At 48.1% G+C, this 18,245-nt stretch overlaps 1 protein-coding gene across 17 annotated transcripts in view; it reads left to right on the top strand.

Moving 5' to 3' along the window:
* LOC101931742 (zinc finger protein 271-like) overlaps nucleotides 1-12,040 on the top strand; it is a 63,155-nt gene extending 51,115 nt beyond the window's left edge. For 14 of the 17 annotated variants that reach the window (XM_065561098.1, XM_065561102.1, XM_065561097.1 and 11 more), the window contains one exon: nucleotides 9-5,672. In XM_065561098.1, coding sequence (XP_065417170.1) covers nucleotides 9-979 — 971 coding nt within the window. In that variant the 3' untranslated portion in view covers nucleotides 980-5,672. Of the gene's footprint in view, nucleotides 1-8; nucleotides 5,673-11,465 lie in introns of those variants that run through there. The other 3 variants (XR_010591383.1, XR_010591381.1, XR_010591382.1) reach the window with 1 other exon arrangement.
* The last annotated feature ends 6,205 nt before the right edge of the window (nucleotides 12,041-18,245 follow it).

Here is an 18,245-nt window from a genome sequence, read left to right as displayed (position 1 = left end):
CCTTCCAGGTGATGGGATGGTGAGTGAGAACAAGAAGACGACTCCCAAGAAGGAAAATACTGAGGAAGTAGAGCCACATGGGATTTTAGCAGAAAGATCCAAAGGGAAAGATTCTTTGAGTCGTGCAGAGGCAAAAACCTGTGAGAGTCAGCGTAGGCCCAATAAAAGCTTCAGTAGCTGCTCAAACCTTATTAGCCATGAAAAAATCAACACAGGAGAGAGACCCTGTACATGCTGTGAGTGCGGGAAAAGCTTCAATCAGCGCTCAAGCCTTATCATACATCAGAGAATCCATACAGGAGAGCGACCCTACTCATGCGCTGAGTGTGGGAAAAGCTTCAATGTGAGCTCACACCTTATCAGACATGGGCGAGTCCACACTGGAGAGAGACCCTACACATGCTTTGAGTGTGGGAAAAGCTTTCGTTGGAGCTCAGCCTTCATCATACATAAGAGAATTCACACAGGAGAGCGACCCTACACATGCTCTGATTGTGGGAAAAGCCTCAATGGAAGATTACAGCTCATTACACACCAGAGAATACACACAGGAGAGCGACCCTACACGTGTTCTGAGTGTGGGAAAAGCTTCAATGTGAGCTCAACCCTCATCACACATCAGAGAGTCCATACAGGAGAGAGATCCTTCACATGCTCTGAGTGCGGGAAAAGCTTCAAACACAGATCAAACCTGACAGCACATCGGAGAGTCCACACTGGAGAGAGACCCTACACATGCTTTGAATGCCATAAAAGTTTTAGTCAGAGCTCACACCTTATATCACATCAGAGAATCCACACAGGAGAACGACCCTACTCGTGCTCTGAATGTGGGAAAAGTTTTAGTGAAAGGAAAACCCTCATCACACATCAGAGAATCCACACAGTAAAGCGACCCTTCACATGCCCTGAGTGCAGCAAAAGTTTTAGACAGAGGTCAGCTTTTATCAGACATCAGAGAATCCACACAGGCAAGTAATGCCATAAACCTCTTGACTAGAGCTGGCCAAAGATTTTTTGTAAAATAATTCCCAAGTAATTTGCACCATTTTGTTCAGTGTGGTCTCTCAGCTCCACGTGAGTTGCCTGCCTCTGTCTTTTGCCCCTTCTCTTTTGGGGTGAATCCCATCATCCTTTATCAACTCCTTTGTCTGCTATCACCTGGAACTGTGCCCCCCTCCTGCCAGAAATATTCATCAGCACCAGATGGGGGAGATGGGTTTGACCTTGACTAGCTACACTGAAGTAAAAACTACCTGTGCCTTGTCTCCACTGGGATTGTACATGGATGTAGCTGCTCAGCTTAGTGATCTTGTAACAACACAACTACATTTGCAGTGCCGACATAACCTAGGTACAGTGGATGGGGTTATTTTTCTCCTTGACCTGAGCTCACCCGCATCATTTTTCCTAGTCTAGACAAACCCCAAGCATCACGTTGATACCATTCCCCCATTACAAAGTGATTCCTAGCCCCTTGGGGACAGATTGTCTCAATCCCAGTTGTTCTCGCCTTGCTTAGGGTTGTGCTGGACAAAAGTATTTTTTCTACCATTTTCCTCAATTAAAATAGATTGAAATAGAACAAAGAGCAGGGGTAGGAAAAATGTGTAATTTCAGCCTCTGTGACACCCAAAGGATCAAAGGGATTCCCTCTTTCCCCATCACTGTCACAATCCCCGCTTGCCCCAGCAGCATTAGCTTCTGTGTAAGCCATAATAGCGTTTATCCTCCCCACGTTCTACCCGTGCACCTCCCAGTGTGTCACGTGATGCCATGATCTGTATGCTCCCTGTGCTTAGGTATCACACTTTGATCCTAAATCAGAGTCATTGGGGCTAGATGTGAAATTGTCAAGACCTGGCGGGGGAATTTGAATGGATCCCAAACAGAGTAATCATTCTGTGCTTTCATTTCTGCTTCCGGCAAAGCTGCTTCTGGGCTTTTTCCTGCTGAGCTGGGATTGTTGCAGGTGAGAAATTTGGCTGCTTTCCCCCCCTTGTGATGAAGCTAAATCTTTTGTACATAACATGACTCAATAATAATGAGATGGCACTGAGTGAAGAGAGTTTGAATGGCTCAGAGGAGAACACATTGGGAAAATCTATTTTGAGTTTGAGTTATCAGACATACCCTGCTCTGGAATTTCATTTTATATGAAACTGAAAGTGTCTTCTACCCCTCTGTGTTGTGGATTTTTCTCTCTGTCCTGAAGGTGATTTGGTCTCATAATTGGATATTACTTTTGTTTGACAGAATGTACCTCAGATTTTTTGGGGACTTTGAGACAAATGACCGTTTGCTAAATTGATATCTTATTTTCTGTGGGTCTTTCCCCCACTCCTCCATCATGATATGGAGGAAGTTCAAGTGTAGTTCAGCCAGCGGGAAAGAATACTCCAAGCTATTTGGCGTGCTACCTAGGAACAGGTAGCATTTTAATATTTCTATTCTGAAACAGTAAACAACGGCATACCGCAAATTGTAGAACTAATTGAAGTAACTGGACACGATCACACTTGTTGTGGGTGCAATGTAAATTAAAAAAAAGATCTGTCCAATAACTAGGTTTAATCAATTTATTAGTGAGGTTTTTATTACAAAGATTAATACAGCATAATACAGAAAGGAAGAGTACCTACATTACCAGTCCCTGTGGAAGACAGGAGCTGGGAGTGTGTCCTTCTCCTGCCAGAAATATCCATCAGCACCACGTACGAGAGATAGTGTTGACCTTGACTAGCTACACTGAGGTAAAAACAGCCTGTGTCTTGTCTCCACTGGGATTGTATATGGAAGTAGGTGCTCAGCAATCTTGTTGTAACAACATGACTACATTTGCAGTGCAGACATAACCCGGGTACAGTGGCTGGGGTTAGCTTGGCCTGATCTCACCTCCGTCATTTTTCCTACCCTAGACAAACTATGAGCATCACATTGATACCATTCCCCCATTACAAAGTGATTGTTAGTCATCGAGTTCCCCTTTGGGGACAGATTGTCTCAATCCAAGTTGTTCTCACTTTGGTCTGGGTTGTGCTGGACAGAAATATTTTTTCTACCATTTTCCTCATGTATAGTAGATTGAAATAGAACAAAGAGCAGGAGCGGGGTAGGAAAAATGTGTCATTTCAGCCTCGGGTGACACCCAAAGGAAATGGGGTGAGTCAAACGGATTCCCTCCTTCCCCATCACTGTCACAATCCCCCCTCGCCCCAGCAGCATTAGCTTGATTGAATTAGTCTTGTCATCACTGGTTCTCCACTTGTAAGGTATCTCCCTTCTCTTCATGTGCCAGTATATTTATGCTTGTATCTGTAACTTTCACTCCATGCATCTGAAGAAGTGTTTTTACCCACGAAAGCTTATGCCCAAATAAATCTGTTAGTCTTTAAGTTGCCACCGGAATCCTCATGGTTTTTGTGGATACAGACTAACACGGCTACCCCCTGATACTAAATCTTTTGTATATAACATGACTCAATAATAATGAGATGGCACAGAGTGAAGAAAGTTTGAATGGACCAGAGGAGAACACAATGGGAGAATCTGTTTTGATTTTGAGTTATCCGATATAAGCTGCTCTGGAATTTCATTTTATATGAAACTGAAAATGTCTGCTACCCTTCTGTGGTGTTCCTAACCATCGTAAGGCTCCCTCTGTCAAACTCCTGTCTGCAGCCCCCTGTCCGCTGAAAGGGTTGTTTAAGCGAGAAGTTTTGAATGTAGTTGGTTTATAGGTTTTAAGGGGAATAAAGGGAAAACAGATAGAACTGGCAAGGGACCCTCGCCCCCTTCCTGCTCCCCTTCCAAACTCCCTTGCGAAACTCCCTGTTAGCAGCCCCTGTTCGCAAAAGCTCCCTGGTCGCTTGTGCACTGCTTTATAAAGCCCTGGCCTGTATGAATGCCCCGCCCACTGATTAAGGCTCAGGCACTTACCAGAGGCTTCTAGCTTTCAAACCTTCCTTTGAAGCTCACAGCTTCCAACTGCCAGCCACAGCACACGGTCCTCCAAACAACCAAACAGACTGACAAACACAAGCTCAGCACACAGCAAGTAACCCCCAAACACAAACAAACACACACTACAGTCACTTACCCCAAAAGGGTGCTGTATTGCTCCTCCTTCACCTGGAGAACTCCCTTGTGAAACTCCTTGTTAGCAGCCCCTGTTCCCCCCGGCGCTGTTTGGCTCTGCATCTTAACCGGCAGCGAGAGGCACAGCATTGGTCCCTGAGGGAGGAGTCCTCCTTGGAGTTGGAAGGGGACCTTGGTTCCTGTTCCCAGAGGAACTGGGTTTGCCCACACACCAGACAGTAGTACCAGCCCTGCAGCGGATGTCTTGCCACAAGTTCAGTGGCCATTTCATTGGCTGTACTGGAACCCATGGAGGCTCCCTATGATGCTGGGACCATACTCCCCGCAATCGTCCATAGCCGTGTTGGGAAAGTGAACCATCCCCCACCCCCACCTCAGTACAGGAACCGGATTCGGGTTCTGACGTGGGTACCGAGGTACAGGCTTCGACTCAGGGGGAAGCCTCTCCAGTGGAGGAAGGGGCACCTGTACCCCACCGAGTGTTACCATCGTCCTCGTCGTCCCCGGACGAGGTGGTCGCCAGGCCTGCTCACCCGCTCCCTCCAGATGACTTTAGGGCCCATCAGGATATTTTGAAGAGGGTGACCTCAAACTTGGGGTTAGAGGCGGAGGAACTCACTGAGCCCTTGGACAGCCTCTTGGATATTTTGGCCGTTGCGGTGCCATCTAGGGTGGCACTCCCGGTGCATGATGGGGTGCTGAAAGTAGTAGAGGCTCCCTGTCCAACACTTTCCTGCTCCCTTGGATGAGAACCCTGCTGTACGCTTTCCCACCGATACTCCTGGTTCACAAGATCCTACTGAAGCATGCTTTTGGATGTGCGCAGACTCCAGTCAAAGTACCCACATCCCTTGTCTCCCCTCCCCACCAAAAAATTGTGGCCATTCTAGTTCCAGGACTGTGGTGCACTTTGGGAAAATTTACTGCCCACCCTGCATGTTACCAGGAAGCAGCTCGCTTTGCCAAAGGCTTGATGGGTTCGCTCTCCTTTGCACACCCAGGAGAGACTCTGATAGTGTGCTTTCAGATCAGTAGTCAGAAGCGAATGGGTTAATGCTGACCTGAGCAGCTGCCATTTGCAAAGGGGGGAAGGCTTCTGCTTTCAGTAGAGTGGATTGCAGATTGTTGGGGGAGAGAAGACTAAGGAATTTGTCCCATGGAATTGTGGGATACTTCCAGCTGACTCCTGGGATCCCAGTCAAGCAGGGCTGCATCTACACTGCAAAGCAATGGGGCTCAGACCCTGGATCTCAGCTTAACTTGTGCTTGGGCCCTCCAGCCTTGCAGGGTCCTGGGACCCTGGGTTAGCGCAATTGCAGTGTAGATGCAAAAGGGCTTAGGCTTGAGCCTGGGCTCAATCATGGTCTTATGTTGCAGTATAGACACACCCCAGAGACAAATGAACTCTTAGAAATGGAAGGCACCTGTGTTAGTGGAGAACAGAGCATTACACAGGGCTCATTGGTGGAAATGAGGATTGAGAGAAAACTAACCAATATGATAAGATTTTGTAATCTTTGAATATGTTGTTGTTACCAGTGATAATGGAATTAAACATGATGTTAATCATTACAGAATAAGAGACTGATTATGTGATAACCGGAATTCTATTGTAAGACTGCAAATTATATTGGTTTTTATTTCTTTTATTTCTTTTTTTGTTTTTTGTGAGCCTGGGTGTGTGGGACTCGCGTCTGCAGGCTCAGTGTGTCTAAGCCTGTGCTGGAGAGTCCACACTGAACGGTGACCCTGGGTTTAGAGTTTCAAGACCTGAGTCTCACACCAGCGCTCACGTGCCCACAGTGCACTGCACAGACCCAGTCAAATCAGCCTCTCCCAGGCTTCCTAGCTCTCTCCGAGCTGTAGCCTCTTCAGCCCTTTGTTCCTTGTGCACCATGGAAACACTTGAGTGTCCCTCTCGCAGCACTTTATCAGAAGTTGTCTCACCCGCCAATACAGCCAGCCAAGCTGTGTTTTGGGTCTGCAAGCTGCCGTCAGCTGGACCCAGCAACATGCGTGAGGCCCCATTTGAAGAATTTGCCATGCTTGCATTTTCACTCCTGTTTCATAAAGTGGGCAGAACATACGTGAGATGCTGGTGGCAGATTCCGAGCTATTGAAGGCTTCTGTCAGAGGAGGAAGATACACGTCAACTGGCTGATGCGGCTCATGATTCTTGGTATAGCTGCTGATGCTCCCTATGTAGTCCTGCACCTGTGGAGAAGGGCCACAGTCACAGACTGATGGGATCACATTGTTATGCAGACCTGGGATGACCAGCTGTGGCTGCAGAACTTTCATATGCAAAAAGTAATGTTTCTGGAGCTTTGTGAGGAGCTTGCCCTGACTCTGCAGTGTCAAGACACATACAAGTGGGTGGCGAAGTTGGTCCAGAAGTGGATTGCTATAATCATCTGGAAGCTGTGCACTCCTGACTGCTACAGGTCCACTGCTAACCAGTTTGGTCTTGGCAAATTAACTGTGGGGGCAGAGGTTTCTGCGGCAGTCAGGCATGCGATTTAAGACTGGCCATACTGGGTCAGACCAATGGTCCATCTAGCCCAGTATCCTGTCTTCCAACAGCAGTCAATGGGCAACCATTAAGTGATCCATCCCTTGTTGTCCAATCCCAGCATCTAGCTGTCAGAGGCTTAGGGACACCGAGAGCATGGGGTTGCATCCCTGACCATCTTGACTAATAGCAGTTGATGTACCCATCCGCTATCAATTTATTTAATTCTTTTTTGAACCCTGTTACAGTTTTATCCTTCACATCATCCCCTGGCAACAAGTTTCACAGGTTGGCTGTGTGGGGGGTGAGGAAGTACAGCAGAACCCTGTTCATCCAATCTAATTGGGCCACATTAGATAATCAAAAATTGGATAATCTGGAGAATGGGAATGTGTGAGGATGCATCATCATCTAGCAGCCACAGGAGAAATCACCTGCTTTTGGACCTGCATGCACTGGTTGTTCAGTTAATACGGATAATGGAGGTTCAGATAAATGGGGTTCTACTGTACTTTCTTTTGTTTGTTTTAGACCTACTGCCTATTAATTTCATTGGTGACTTTGGGTTCTTGTGTTATGACAAGGGATAAATAACACTTCTTTATTTACTTTCTCCACACCATTCATGAACTTATAGACCTCTATCATATGCCCTCTTAGTCATCACTTTTCATAAGAACATAGAATGGGCATACTGGGTCAGACCAAAGGTCCATTCAGCCCAGTATCCTGTCTGCTGACAGTGGCCAATGCCAGGTGCCCCAGAGGGAGTGAACCTAACAGGTAATGATCAAGTGATCTCTCTCCTGCCATCCATCTCCACCCTCTGACAAACAGAGGCTAGGGGCACCATTCCCTACCCATCCTGGCTAATAGCCATTAATGGACTTAACCTCCATGAATTTATCTAGTTCTCTTTTAAACCCTTTTATAGTCCTAGCCTTCACAACCTCCTCAGGCAAGGAGTTCCACAGGTTGACTGTGCGCTGTGTGAAGAATAACTTCCTTTTATTTGTTTTAAACTTGCTGCCTGTTAATTTCATTTGGTGGCCCCTAGTTCTTACATTATGGGAACAAGTAAATAACTTTTCCTTATTCACTTTCTCCACACCACTCATGATTTTATATACCTCTATCATATCCCCCCTTAGTCTCTTCTTTTCCAAGCTGAAAAGTCCTAGCTTTTTTAATCTATACTCATATAGGACCTGTTCCAAACCCCTAATCATTTTAATTGCCCTTCTCCGAACCTTTTCTAATGCCAGTATATCTTTTTTGAGATGAGGAGACCACATGTGTACGCAGTATTCAAGATGTGGGCATACCATGGATTTATATAAGGGCAAAATGATACTCTCTGTCTTATTCTCTATCCCTTTTTGAATGATTCCTAACATCCTGTTTGCTTTTTTGACTGCTGCTGCACAGTACGAGGACGTCTTCAGAGAACTATCCACGATGACTCCAAGATATCTTTCCTGATTAGTTGTAGCTAAATTAGCCCCCATCATATTGTATGTATATTTGGGGTTATTTTTTCCAACGTGCATTACTTTACATTTATCCACGTTAAATTTCATTTGCCATTTTGTTGCCCAATCACTTAGTTTTGTGAGATCTTTTACAAGTTCTTCACGGTCTGCTTTGGTCTTAACTATCTTTGGTCTTAACTATCTGCAAACTTTGCCACCTCACTATTTACCCTTTCCTCCAGATAATTTATGAATAAGTTGGATTACCTTTGATAATTGGATATCGAGTGGGGGACAGTTGAGACGGTGCCAAATTATTGTGAAACTGTTGGAACAGTGCCAAATTATTGTGAATTACTGTGGCTGATATGAATGAATGTGATAAGCATGAGTTCAGTGTGGCTTGGGATGTCTGAAGTGGCTAAAGGATTCTGAGAGCAGAATTCTCTTAGCATTAGATGTGGAAATGTACTAGAAGTACTGAAATGGCTCAATTTGTGCAAGAATTTCAACTTTGGAATATATCAGCCGGGGGGGGGAGGGGGCAGCTCACAAAATAAAGAAGACATAAAAACAAGTGGGCTTGGTACAGGCTGACCCAGGTCGAAATAACCACTTTTGGAAGACACCGCACTAAGAGCTCAAGTGAATGATTGATGAGAGAGTAAACGTTGATTGCGTTTTGGTCTGCATCTTTTTTGCAGCCCCACTTCCAAAATATGAATTAGAAAAAACAACAGTAATAAAACACCCACTGGGCATATTTCTGGAACATCTGACTCCTTTGAGAAGAAAAGGTATAAATGCTAAACAAAGTAAATTAGCTGGTTAGTTTCCCAATTAACATCTGAAGAGCTCCGTGATACTGGAAGCCAGAAGACCTCAGCATAACCAAGACCCTGCTGTGAGGGACCTTTGTGGGACCTTTGAACCAGAAGGCCTCAGGGTAACCTAGACCTTACTCCAGGAGGCATTTGACAGACCAAGTACCTGAGAGTGGAAAGAAGAAAAGAAAAGAAGTCTCCGTCTAGAACTGGTGGCTATACCTGCTTTGTTTGCCAATCAGGATACTGTGTAAGTGCAACGTAGTTACTGAGGCTTTATGCTTTGGGAATTGAGGCTTACTAGGGAGATGTTTATTATGTAACCTTTATTGCTTGTGTGATTCTTTCTCAAATAAATTACTATGCATTAAACATTGTTTCCGAATTTTCACTGGCACCAGTAACAATCCGCCCAACTGTGGGCCATTAAAGATCCATTTCATCTTGTCCCATAGTAGAGAGTATCCTGTGCTTTGAGGGTCTAGTTAAATAAGGATTCCTGCATGGTGATTACACAATACCAACCCAGGGGGAACAGCTACTCACGCAACAGGCCGTGTCAGTGCCCTGGGGCAGCTGGGTCTAACAGGGAAGAAAGCACCTCCAACCAACTAACTGCTTAGGGCATTTTGAGCGCAGCCACCTGCCCAGGACAGGAGTAAAGCTCCTCCTTAGTTCACTTAGGCCCAGGCCTGGTCTACACTATGACTTTAATTCAGATTTAGCAGCGTTAAATCGAATCAACCCTGCACCCGTCCACACAACGAAGCCATTTATTTCGAAATAAAGGGCTCTTAAAATCAATTTCTATACTCCACCCCGACGAGCGGAGTAGCACCAAAATCGATATTGTCATTTCAAATTAGGGTTAGTGTGGCCGCAATTCGATGGTATTGGCCTCCAGGAGCTATCCCACAGTGCACCATTGTGACTGCTCTGGACAGCAATCTGAACTCAGATGCACTGGCCAGGTAGACAGGAAAAGCCCCGCGAACATTTGAATTTTATTTCCTGTTTGCCCAGTGTGGAGAGCACAGGTGACCACAGAGAGCTCATCAGCACAGGTAACCATGCAGGCCGATAATCGAAAAAGAGCACCAGCATGGACCGTACGGGAGGTACTGGATCTGATCGCTATATGGGGAGAGGATTCAGTGCTAGCAGAACTTGGTTCGAAAAGACGAAATGCCCAAACTTTTGAAAAAATCTCCAAGGGCATGATGGAGAGAGGCCTCTCAGATCAGTGCCGCATGAAAGTCAAGGAGCTCAGACAAGCCTATCAAAAAACAAAGGAGGCAAACGGTCGCTCTGGGTCAGAGCTGCGGACATGCCGCTTGTACGCCGAGCTGCATGCAGTTCTAGAGGGGACCGCCACCACTACCCCACCTCTGACCGTGGATTCCAAGGCGGGGATAATCTCATCAGCTACACCTGAGGAGTCTGCAGACGGGGAAGAGGAGGAGAAGGACGAGCTTGCAGAGAGCACCTAGCACTCCGTTCTCCCCAATAGCCAGGATCTTTTTCTCAGCCTGACTGAAGTACCCTCCCAACCCTCCCAAGCCAGTATCCAAGACCATGACCCCATGGAAGGGACCTCAGATGAGTTTACCTTTTAAAATATAAAACTTGTTTTAAAAGCAAGCGTTTTTTAATGATTACTTTGCCCTGAGGACTTGGGATGCATTCATGGCCAGTACAGCTACTGGAAAAGTCTGTTAATGTGTCTGGGGATGGAGCGGAAATCCTCCAGGGACATCTCCATGAAGCTGTCCTGGAGGTACTCCAAAAGCCTTGCCACAAGGTTTCTGGGCAGTGCAGCTTTATTCCGTCCTCCATGGTAGGACACTTGACCACACCATGCTTGCAGCAAGTAATCTGGTATCATTGCATGACAAAGCCTGGCAGCGTATGGTCCCAGTGTTTGCTGGCATTCAAGCAACATCCGTTCTTTATCTCGCTGTGTAATCCTCAGGAGAGTGATATCGCTCATGGTAACCTGGTTGAAATACGGGAATTTAATTAAGGGGACAGAGGTGGCCGTTCCTACTGGGCTGTTTGCCTGTGGCTGAAAAGAAATCCTTCCCTGCAGTTAGCCAAGCACGGGGGGGGGGGGGGATTTGGCCCTGAGCTTTTTGCATTTGGCTAGCAGGGATCTTCCCTGATACCAGCCACGCAGTGGGGGGAGGGATAAAGCGATCATCCCAGAGAATTGGATGCGGGGGGGAGGTTAGTTTGTTTTCTGCTGCTGAAGGTTAACAGGAAAACCGCAGCAGTCAACGGGCTTTGCTTGGTATGTGGGAAAGGAGGGTGCAGAAGCCGAAAGACAATGGCTTACCATGGCCGCATGCAAGCTGAATTCTGTTGCCCGGACCTGCGTCTGTGATCTCTAACACCAAAGCCACAGGCACTCAATATTAAGATGGAAAATGCGAACTTGTACTGAAATCACATGTGCTATGTAATGTGAATAGTGTTGTTCACCATGAAAGAGTATAAGCATTGTTCTGTAAAATGTATCATTTTAAAAACTTCTCTCCTTTTTTTCAACCCTCCCTCCAGCAGCTGCAAATTTTTCAAGCCTCCCTCCTCCATCCCAAAGGCTATCTCAGATAAGGCGGCGGAGAAAGAGGACGCGAGACGAGATGTTCTCGGAAATAATGGAATGCACCCGCAATGAAAGAGCTCATTTGAATGAGTGGAAGGACACGGTATCTAAATACAGGAAAGATGCCAGTGAACGTGAGGTCATGAGGGACGCTCGAGATGAGAGGTGGCAGGCTGCAACGCTGGGGCTGCTGCGTGATCAAATGGACATCCTCCGGCATCTGGTGGAGCTTCAGGAACGGCAGCAGGATAACAGACTGCCGCTGCAGCCGCTGTATAACCTCCCTCCCCCCTCACCATGTTCCTTATCCTCCTCACCCAGACGTGTAAGAACGCGGGGGGGGGGGAGGCTCTGTGCACCCTCCCACTCCACCCCAGTGGACAGCCCAATCAAAAGGCTGTCATTATATTGAATTTTTTCAGTGGCCTTTTACTTCCCTCCTATTCTCCTACCAAACCTCACCCAGATTACCTTGTCGGTTCTCTTTCTATGTTTATAATCAATTAATAAAGAATACATTATTTTTAAACGATAGTGACTTTATTTCCTGTGAAAGCAAGCTGGGGGAAGGGGGAGGGTGGGTTCCTTACAGAGAATGAGTCAATAAAGGGGGCGGGTTTTCATGAAGGAGAAACAAACAGAAATTTCACACTGTAGCCTGGCCAGTCATGAAACTGGTTTTCAAAAGCTTCTCTGATGCACAGCGCTTCCTGGTGTGCTCTTCTAATCGCCCTGGTGTCTGGCTGCACGTAATCAGCAGCCAGGTGATTTGCCTCAGCCTCCCACCCCGCCATAAAGGTCTCCCCCTTATTTTCACAGAGATTGTGGAGCACACAGCAAGCAGAAATAACAATGGGGATATTGGTTTGGCTGAGGTCTGAGCAAGTCAGTAACGATCGCCAGCGACCTTTTAAACGGACAAATGCACATTCTACCACCATTCTGCACTTGCTCAGCCTGTAGTTGAACAGCTCCTGACTCCTGTCCAGGCTGCCTGTGTATGGCTTCATGAGCCATGGCATTAAGGGGTAGGCTGGGTCCCCAAGAATAACTATTGGCATTTCAACATCCCCAACGGTTATTTTCTGGTCCGGGAAGTAAGTCCCTTGCTGCAGCCGTTTAAACAGATTAGTGTTCCTGAAGACGCGAGCGTCATGAACCCTTCCCGGCCAGCCCATGTTGATGTTGGTGAAACGTCCCTTGTGAGCCACAAGTGCTTGCAGCAGCATTGAAAAGTACCCCTTGCAGTTTATGTACTGGGCACCCTGGTGCTCCAGTGCCAAGATAGGGATATGGGTTCCATCTATCGCCCCACCACAGTTAGGGAATCCCATTGCAGCAAAGCCATCCACTATGACCTGCACATTTCCCAGAGTCACTACATTTCGTAGCAGCAGCTCAGTGATTGCTTTGGCTACTTGCATCACAGCAGCCTCCACAGTAGATTTGCCCACTCCAAATTGATTCCTGACTGACCGGTAGCTGTCTGGCGTTGCAAGCTTCCACAGGGCTATTGCCACTCGTTTCTCAACTGTGAGGGCTGCTCTCATCTTGGTATTCTGGCGCTTCAGGGCAGGGGAAAGCGAGTCACAAAGTTCCAAGAAAGTGCCCTTATGCATACGAAAGTTTCGCAGCCACTGGGAATCATCCCACACCTCCAACACGATGCGGTCCCACCAGTCTGTGCTTGTTTCCCGGGCCCAGAATCGGTGTTCCACGGCTATAACCTGCCCCATTAACAGCATGATCTCCAAAGCACCGGGTCCCATGGTTTGATAGAATTCCATGTCCATATCCTCATCACTCTCGCCGCTGCGCTGCTGTAGCCTACTCCTCGCTACCTGGTTTTGCAGGTTCTGGTTCAGCATAAACTGCAAGATAACACGTGAGGTGTTTACAATGTTCATGACTGCTATCTTGAGCTGAGTGGGCTCCATGCTTGCCGTGGTATGGTGTCTGCACTGTTCACCCAGGAAAAAGGCGCAAAACGGTTGTCTGCCATTGCTTCCCTGGAGAGGGGAGAGGATATACCCAGAATCACCCGCAACAATGTTTTTGGCCCCATCAGGCATTGGGATCTCAACCCAGAATTCCAATGGGCGGAGGAGACTGCGGGAACTATGGGATAGCTATGGGATAGCTACCCACAGTGCAATGCTCTGGAAATCGACGTTAGCCCCGGTACATGGACACACACCACCGAATTAATGTGCTTAGTGTGGCCGCATACATTCGACTTTATACAATCTGTTTCCAAAATTCAAATTATATAAATTCGGATTAATCCCATAGTGTAGACACACCCCCAGTCTACACTGGCAAGTTTCTGCGCAGTAAAGCAGCTTTCTGCACTGTAACTCCCGAGGTGTGCACACTGCCAAGCCACTTAGTGCATAGAAACTGAGCTGTTGCAGCGCTTTAAAAAAACCACCCCAAAGAGAGGTGTAGAGCTTTCTGTGCTGGGGCTATAACGCTGTAGACACCGTGGTCGCACAATGCCTGTTCTCGCCTCTCTGGTCATTGGTTTGAACTCTGCTGCCCTGCCCTCAGGTGACCAACTGTCATCCCCACTGCGTAAATTCCTTTGGAAATTTGAAAGTCCCGTTCCTTTTTGCTCGGTGATGGTCTCAGCACATCTTTTGCTTCACACACCAGGCAATCCCCCACTTGGAGCAATGCTGAGCTGCTGGACCTCATCAGCATTTGGGGAGAGGAGGCTGTCCAGTCCCAGCTGCACTCCAGCCATAGGAATTATGATACCTACGGACAGATTTCTCAATGCATGACAAAGAGGCCATGACTGCAGTGCACAGTCAAAGTGAAGGAGCTGCGGAACGCTTACCACAAAGCATGGGAGGCAAACCACTGCTCCGGTGCTGCACTCATGAGCTGCTGGTTCTACAAAGCGTTGGACATGATACTCTGCGACGACCCCACCTCCACTGCGAAGACCACTGTGGATACTTGGGTGGCTTGCGTGCCAGTCGAGAGTGGACTAAGTCAGGAGGATGAGGAGGGGGAGGGGGACCCAGAGGCAGAGGATACCTTGGAGGTCAGAGATGCATGCAGTCAGGAGCTCTTTTCTATCCTGGAGGAGCCTAGCCAGTAGCAGCTGTCAGATGTTGGCAAAGCTCAAACAGGAGAGGAGGCCCCTGGTAAGTGGATCTGATTTGGGGAATTGCTGACATGAGTTGTTGGGGGCAGGAGGGTTGCAGAAAGCAGGCTTGTCTCCCACCGCATGCCTAGTCTGAGTGGTGGAACAGGCTGTTGATTGACTCCCTCACTTCACGGGAATCTCCCTCAGATATCCAGGAAACTCTCATGGAGATACTGGGCAATTCGCTGCTGCAGGTTCTTCAGCAGAGCTGCTTTGTTTCTTGCCCCATTAACGGTAACTTTCCCGCATCGCTGTGCCATCACGGGGGGAGGCAGGGGACCACTGCTGCACACAGGCCAGCCACATAGAGGCCAGGATGGAAGCCGCAGTCTTGGACTAGACTCTCTCTTGATTCCCTGCTCACCCTCAGCAGCGAGATATTTTCCATAATGATCACATCCTGTAGAAAGTGTGGGGACAGGAATGATTATCAGCCCCCCCTCCCCCCAGTGCTGGCTCTCCCCAAAAGCCATGTGCCCAGTGTACAGCAGGGTCCGGGAAGAGTGATTTACCCTGCCCTGCGGCTACTCACCATTTTGGGGGTCTTGTGGCTCATGCATGCTTGCCTGGGGTCAGCCAGTTAGTGACAGGTGTGTGAGTACTGGCTATGTTTTAAATCACTGAATCAGTGTTGTGTGTTGCAAACAATACTGATTCTGTAAAATGTTGTGTTTAAACTTCAGAGAGATGACCTTAGGAGCCCAGCCTTCCTCTTAGTTATCTGTGGCTGAACTGCTGCACAGAATTAGAAAGCAGCCAAGAAGAACTAAGGAGGACTTTCTGCGTGATGTTATGATGCGCTCCACCACCGAGAAACAGGAATTGAAGGAGTGGTGGGACAGCGAGAAGAGACACCGAAAGGAGAATGTGGCATGCCAGAAGGACGCCACGGAGCGGCTCTTAAATGTTATAGAGCACCAGTGGACACACTCCAGGCGATACTAGATTTGCAAACCGAGCAGCTCCACGCCCACCCTCCCCTGCAGCCGCTGTCACAAAACTCTTTCCCATGCTCCCCCCAGACACCGCCAACACACTGTTATCAACCTCCTGGCTCGAGTCTATACCTGCGGCATTCCACTCCTCCCCCCTCACAGTCCAGCATTGAGGACTGTCACTGCCCACTGGACTCAGCACCCATCCCTCTTCAGTTTGGCCCTGCTGAAGTACAGTACCTGCTGCACTGTACTCCAAAGGAGAAGGTTGGATTTGATCCCTGAACATACACAAATCTTTAGCCATTCTGGGACTCCACCTCCTCCTGGGACCTTCCCTTCTCCCATCCCCCTCACTGCTGATTTTTTGTTTGTTTGATTCTCTCCTCCAGTTGTTTTTTAATAAAAGGATTGTATTGGTTTGAAAGCAATCTTTATTCTATTAATTGAAAGCAAACAGAGCCCTGCAAAGCAACAGACAATTATGATAAACCTTCATATTGCATCGTCTGCACCAATCACAATCACCTACTAGCATTACAAGCACTGCACTCCCAAGCATAGCAACAAATATTAGTAGCTTTCAGCTTCAAATTTCTGCCTCAAGGCATCCCTGATCCTTATGGCCCTGCGCTGCGCCCCTCTAATAGACCTGGTCTCTGGCTGTTCAAACTCAGTCTCCAGGCGCTGAGCCTCTGCAGTCCACCCTTCCCTTCACAAATATTATGGAGCATACAGCATAGGCTATAAGCATAGGAATATTGTAATCAGCCAGGTCCAGCTTCCCACAGAGGCAGCACCAGCAGGACTTTAAACGGCCAAAAGCACACTCAACAGTCATTCTGAACTTGCTCAGCCTGTTGTTGAACCGCTCCTTGCTGCTGTCAAGTTGCCCCATGTATGGCTTCATAAGCCATGGCATTAAGGGGTAGGCAGGGTCTCCCAGGATCACAATGGGCATTTCATCTTCCCCTACAGTGATCTTCTGGTCCGGAAAGAAAGTCCCTGCTTGCAGCTTCCTGAACAGGCCAGTGTTCTAAAAGATGCATGCGTCATGCACCTTTTCAGATCACTCTGCGTTAATCTCTGTGAAATGCCCACGGTTATCCACAAGCCACTGAGAAATACCCCTTGCGATTAATGTACTCGGTGGCTAGGTGGTCCAGTGCCAGAATTGGAATGTGCATGCCATCTATCACCCCTCCGCAGTTAGGGAAGCCCATTTGTGCAAAACCAGCCACAATGTTATGCACGTTGCCCAGAGTCATGGTCTTTCGGGGCAGGATGCAATTAATGGCCCTGCACACTTCCGTCAACATAAGTCCAACAGTCGACTTTCCCATTCTGAACTGGTTGCAGTCTGGAGTAGCCAGTTTCCACAGTGCAATCGCCACATGCTTCTCCAGCGACAGGACAGCTCTCATTCTCATGTCCTTGCGCTACAGGGCTGGGGTGAGCTCATCACACAGTCTCATCACACAGAATGTGGCTTTCCTCATCTGAAAGTTCTTTAGCCACTGCTCGTCATCCCAGATGTGCATCACGATGTGATCCCACTACGCAGTGCTTGTTTCCCAAGTCCAAAAGCGGTGTTCCACTCTGGTCAGCACCTCCGTGAATGCCACAAGCAATCTCGTGTCGTAGCTAGTACGAGTGGCGAGATCAATGTCGCACTCCTCTTGGCTTTGTAGTTTAAGGAATACCTCCACTGCTATTTGTGATGTGTTGGTCAGAGCAAGCAGCAAACTGGTCAACAGTTCGGGATCCATTCCTGCAGCCCAAAGAGGCAGGGTACGCAATACATAAACCGTTGAAAGATGGCGCCAAATGCGGACAGAAGCACAGGGATTGCTGGGATGCGAAGCAATGCATCACATGGCATTGGGACAGGACCCAGGATGCCCCGTGACCCCCTCCATCGTCCCACAACTCTTAGCGGCAGAAGAGAAAGAAATATTCTGTGGGATAGCTTCCCAGAATGCAATGCTCCAACTACCGCTGCAAGTGCCACAAGTGTGAACACGCTATTGCGCAGGCAGCTGACAGTGTGAACACACAACAGCAGTTTCCCTTCAGCGCTCTCTGAGCAGCACGGTAACTCCCAGCACTGTAACTCTGCCAGTGTAGACATGCCCTTAGTTAGCAGATCAGAGAGACCCTAAGCTGGAGTCAATTGGAGTTTGGAAGCATGCTACCCTCCGGGGGTCACTGGCTGAGGGTGTTCAGCAGTCCTGGCGAGATTGCCATAATCTGACCCTCCACTGCAGTCTCCCCAACCGCTAGAGCAACTCCAGGGAGCCAGTACACAGGGCCCTGCATCCTAGCTCCCCAGCCACAGCTTGCCCTGAACTCCAGGCTCTGCAGTTTACACCGCTCACAGTCACTGGGTGTCAATGAACTTTAGGGGGCACCCACAGGTCTGAGCTCTAAGAGTTCCCCTTTCACACCCCAATACATGGGGTTAGCACAGAGAGCTCCGGTAACCCAGGCCCACCTCTGTGAGCCAGTTGCAGACAGGGAAGCAGCAGCAATGGAGGCATTGATTGATGCTCCCTGCTCCCCTCAGGGGCTGGTGCTGAAACCACGTGGACGCACCTCTGAACTCTGGGTCTTGGCGGTCCTTGGTTAGCAAACTGTGAAAG

This window comes from Chrysemys picta, chromosome 11, assembly GCF_011386835.1.
Source record: "Chrysemys picta bellii isolate R12L10 chromosome 11, ASM1138683v2, whole genome shotgun sequence".
Lineage (NCBI taxonomy): Eukaryota > Metazoa > Chordata > Testudines > Emydidae > Chrysemys > Chrysemys picta.
The sequence above is the reverse complement of the archived record's forward strand: the minus strand, read 5'-3'. Positions and strand labels throughout refer to the sequence as shown.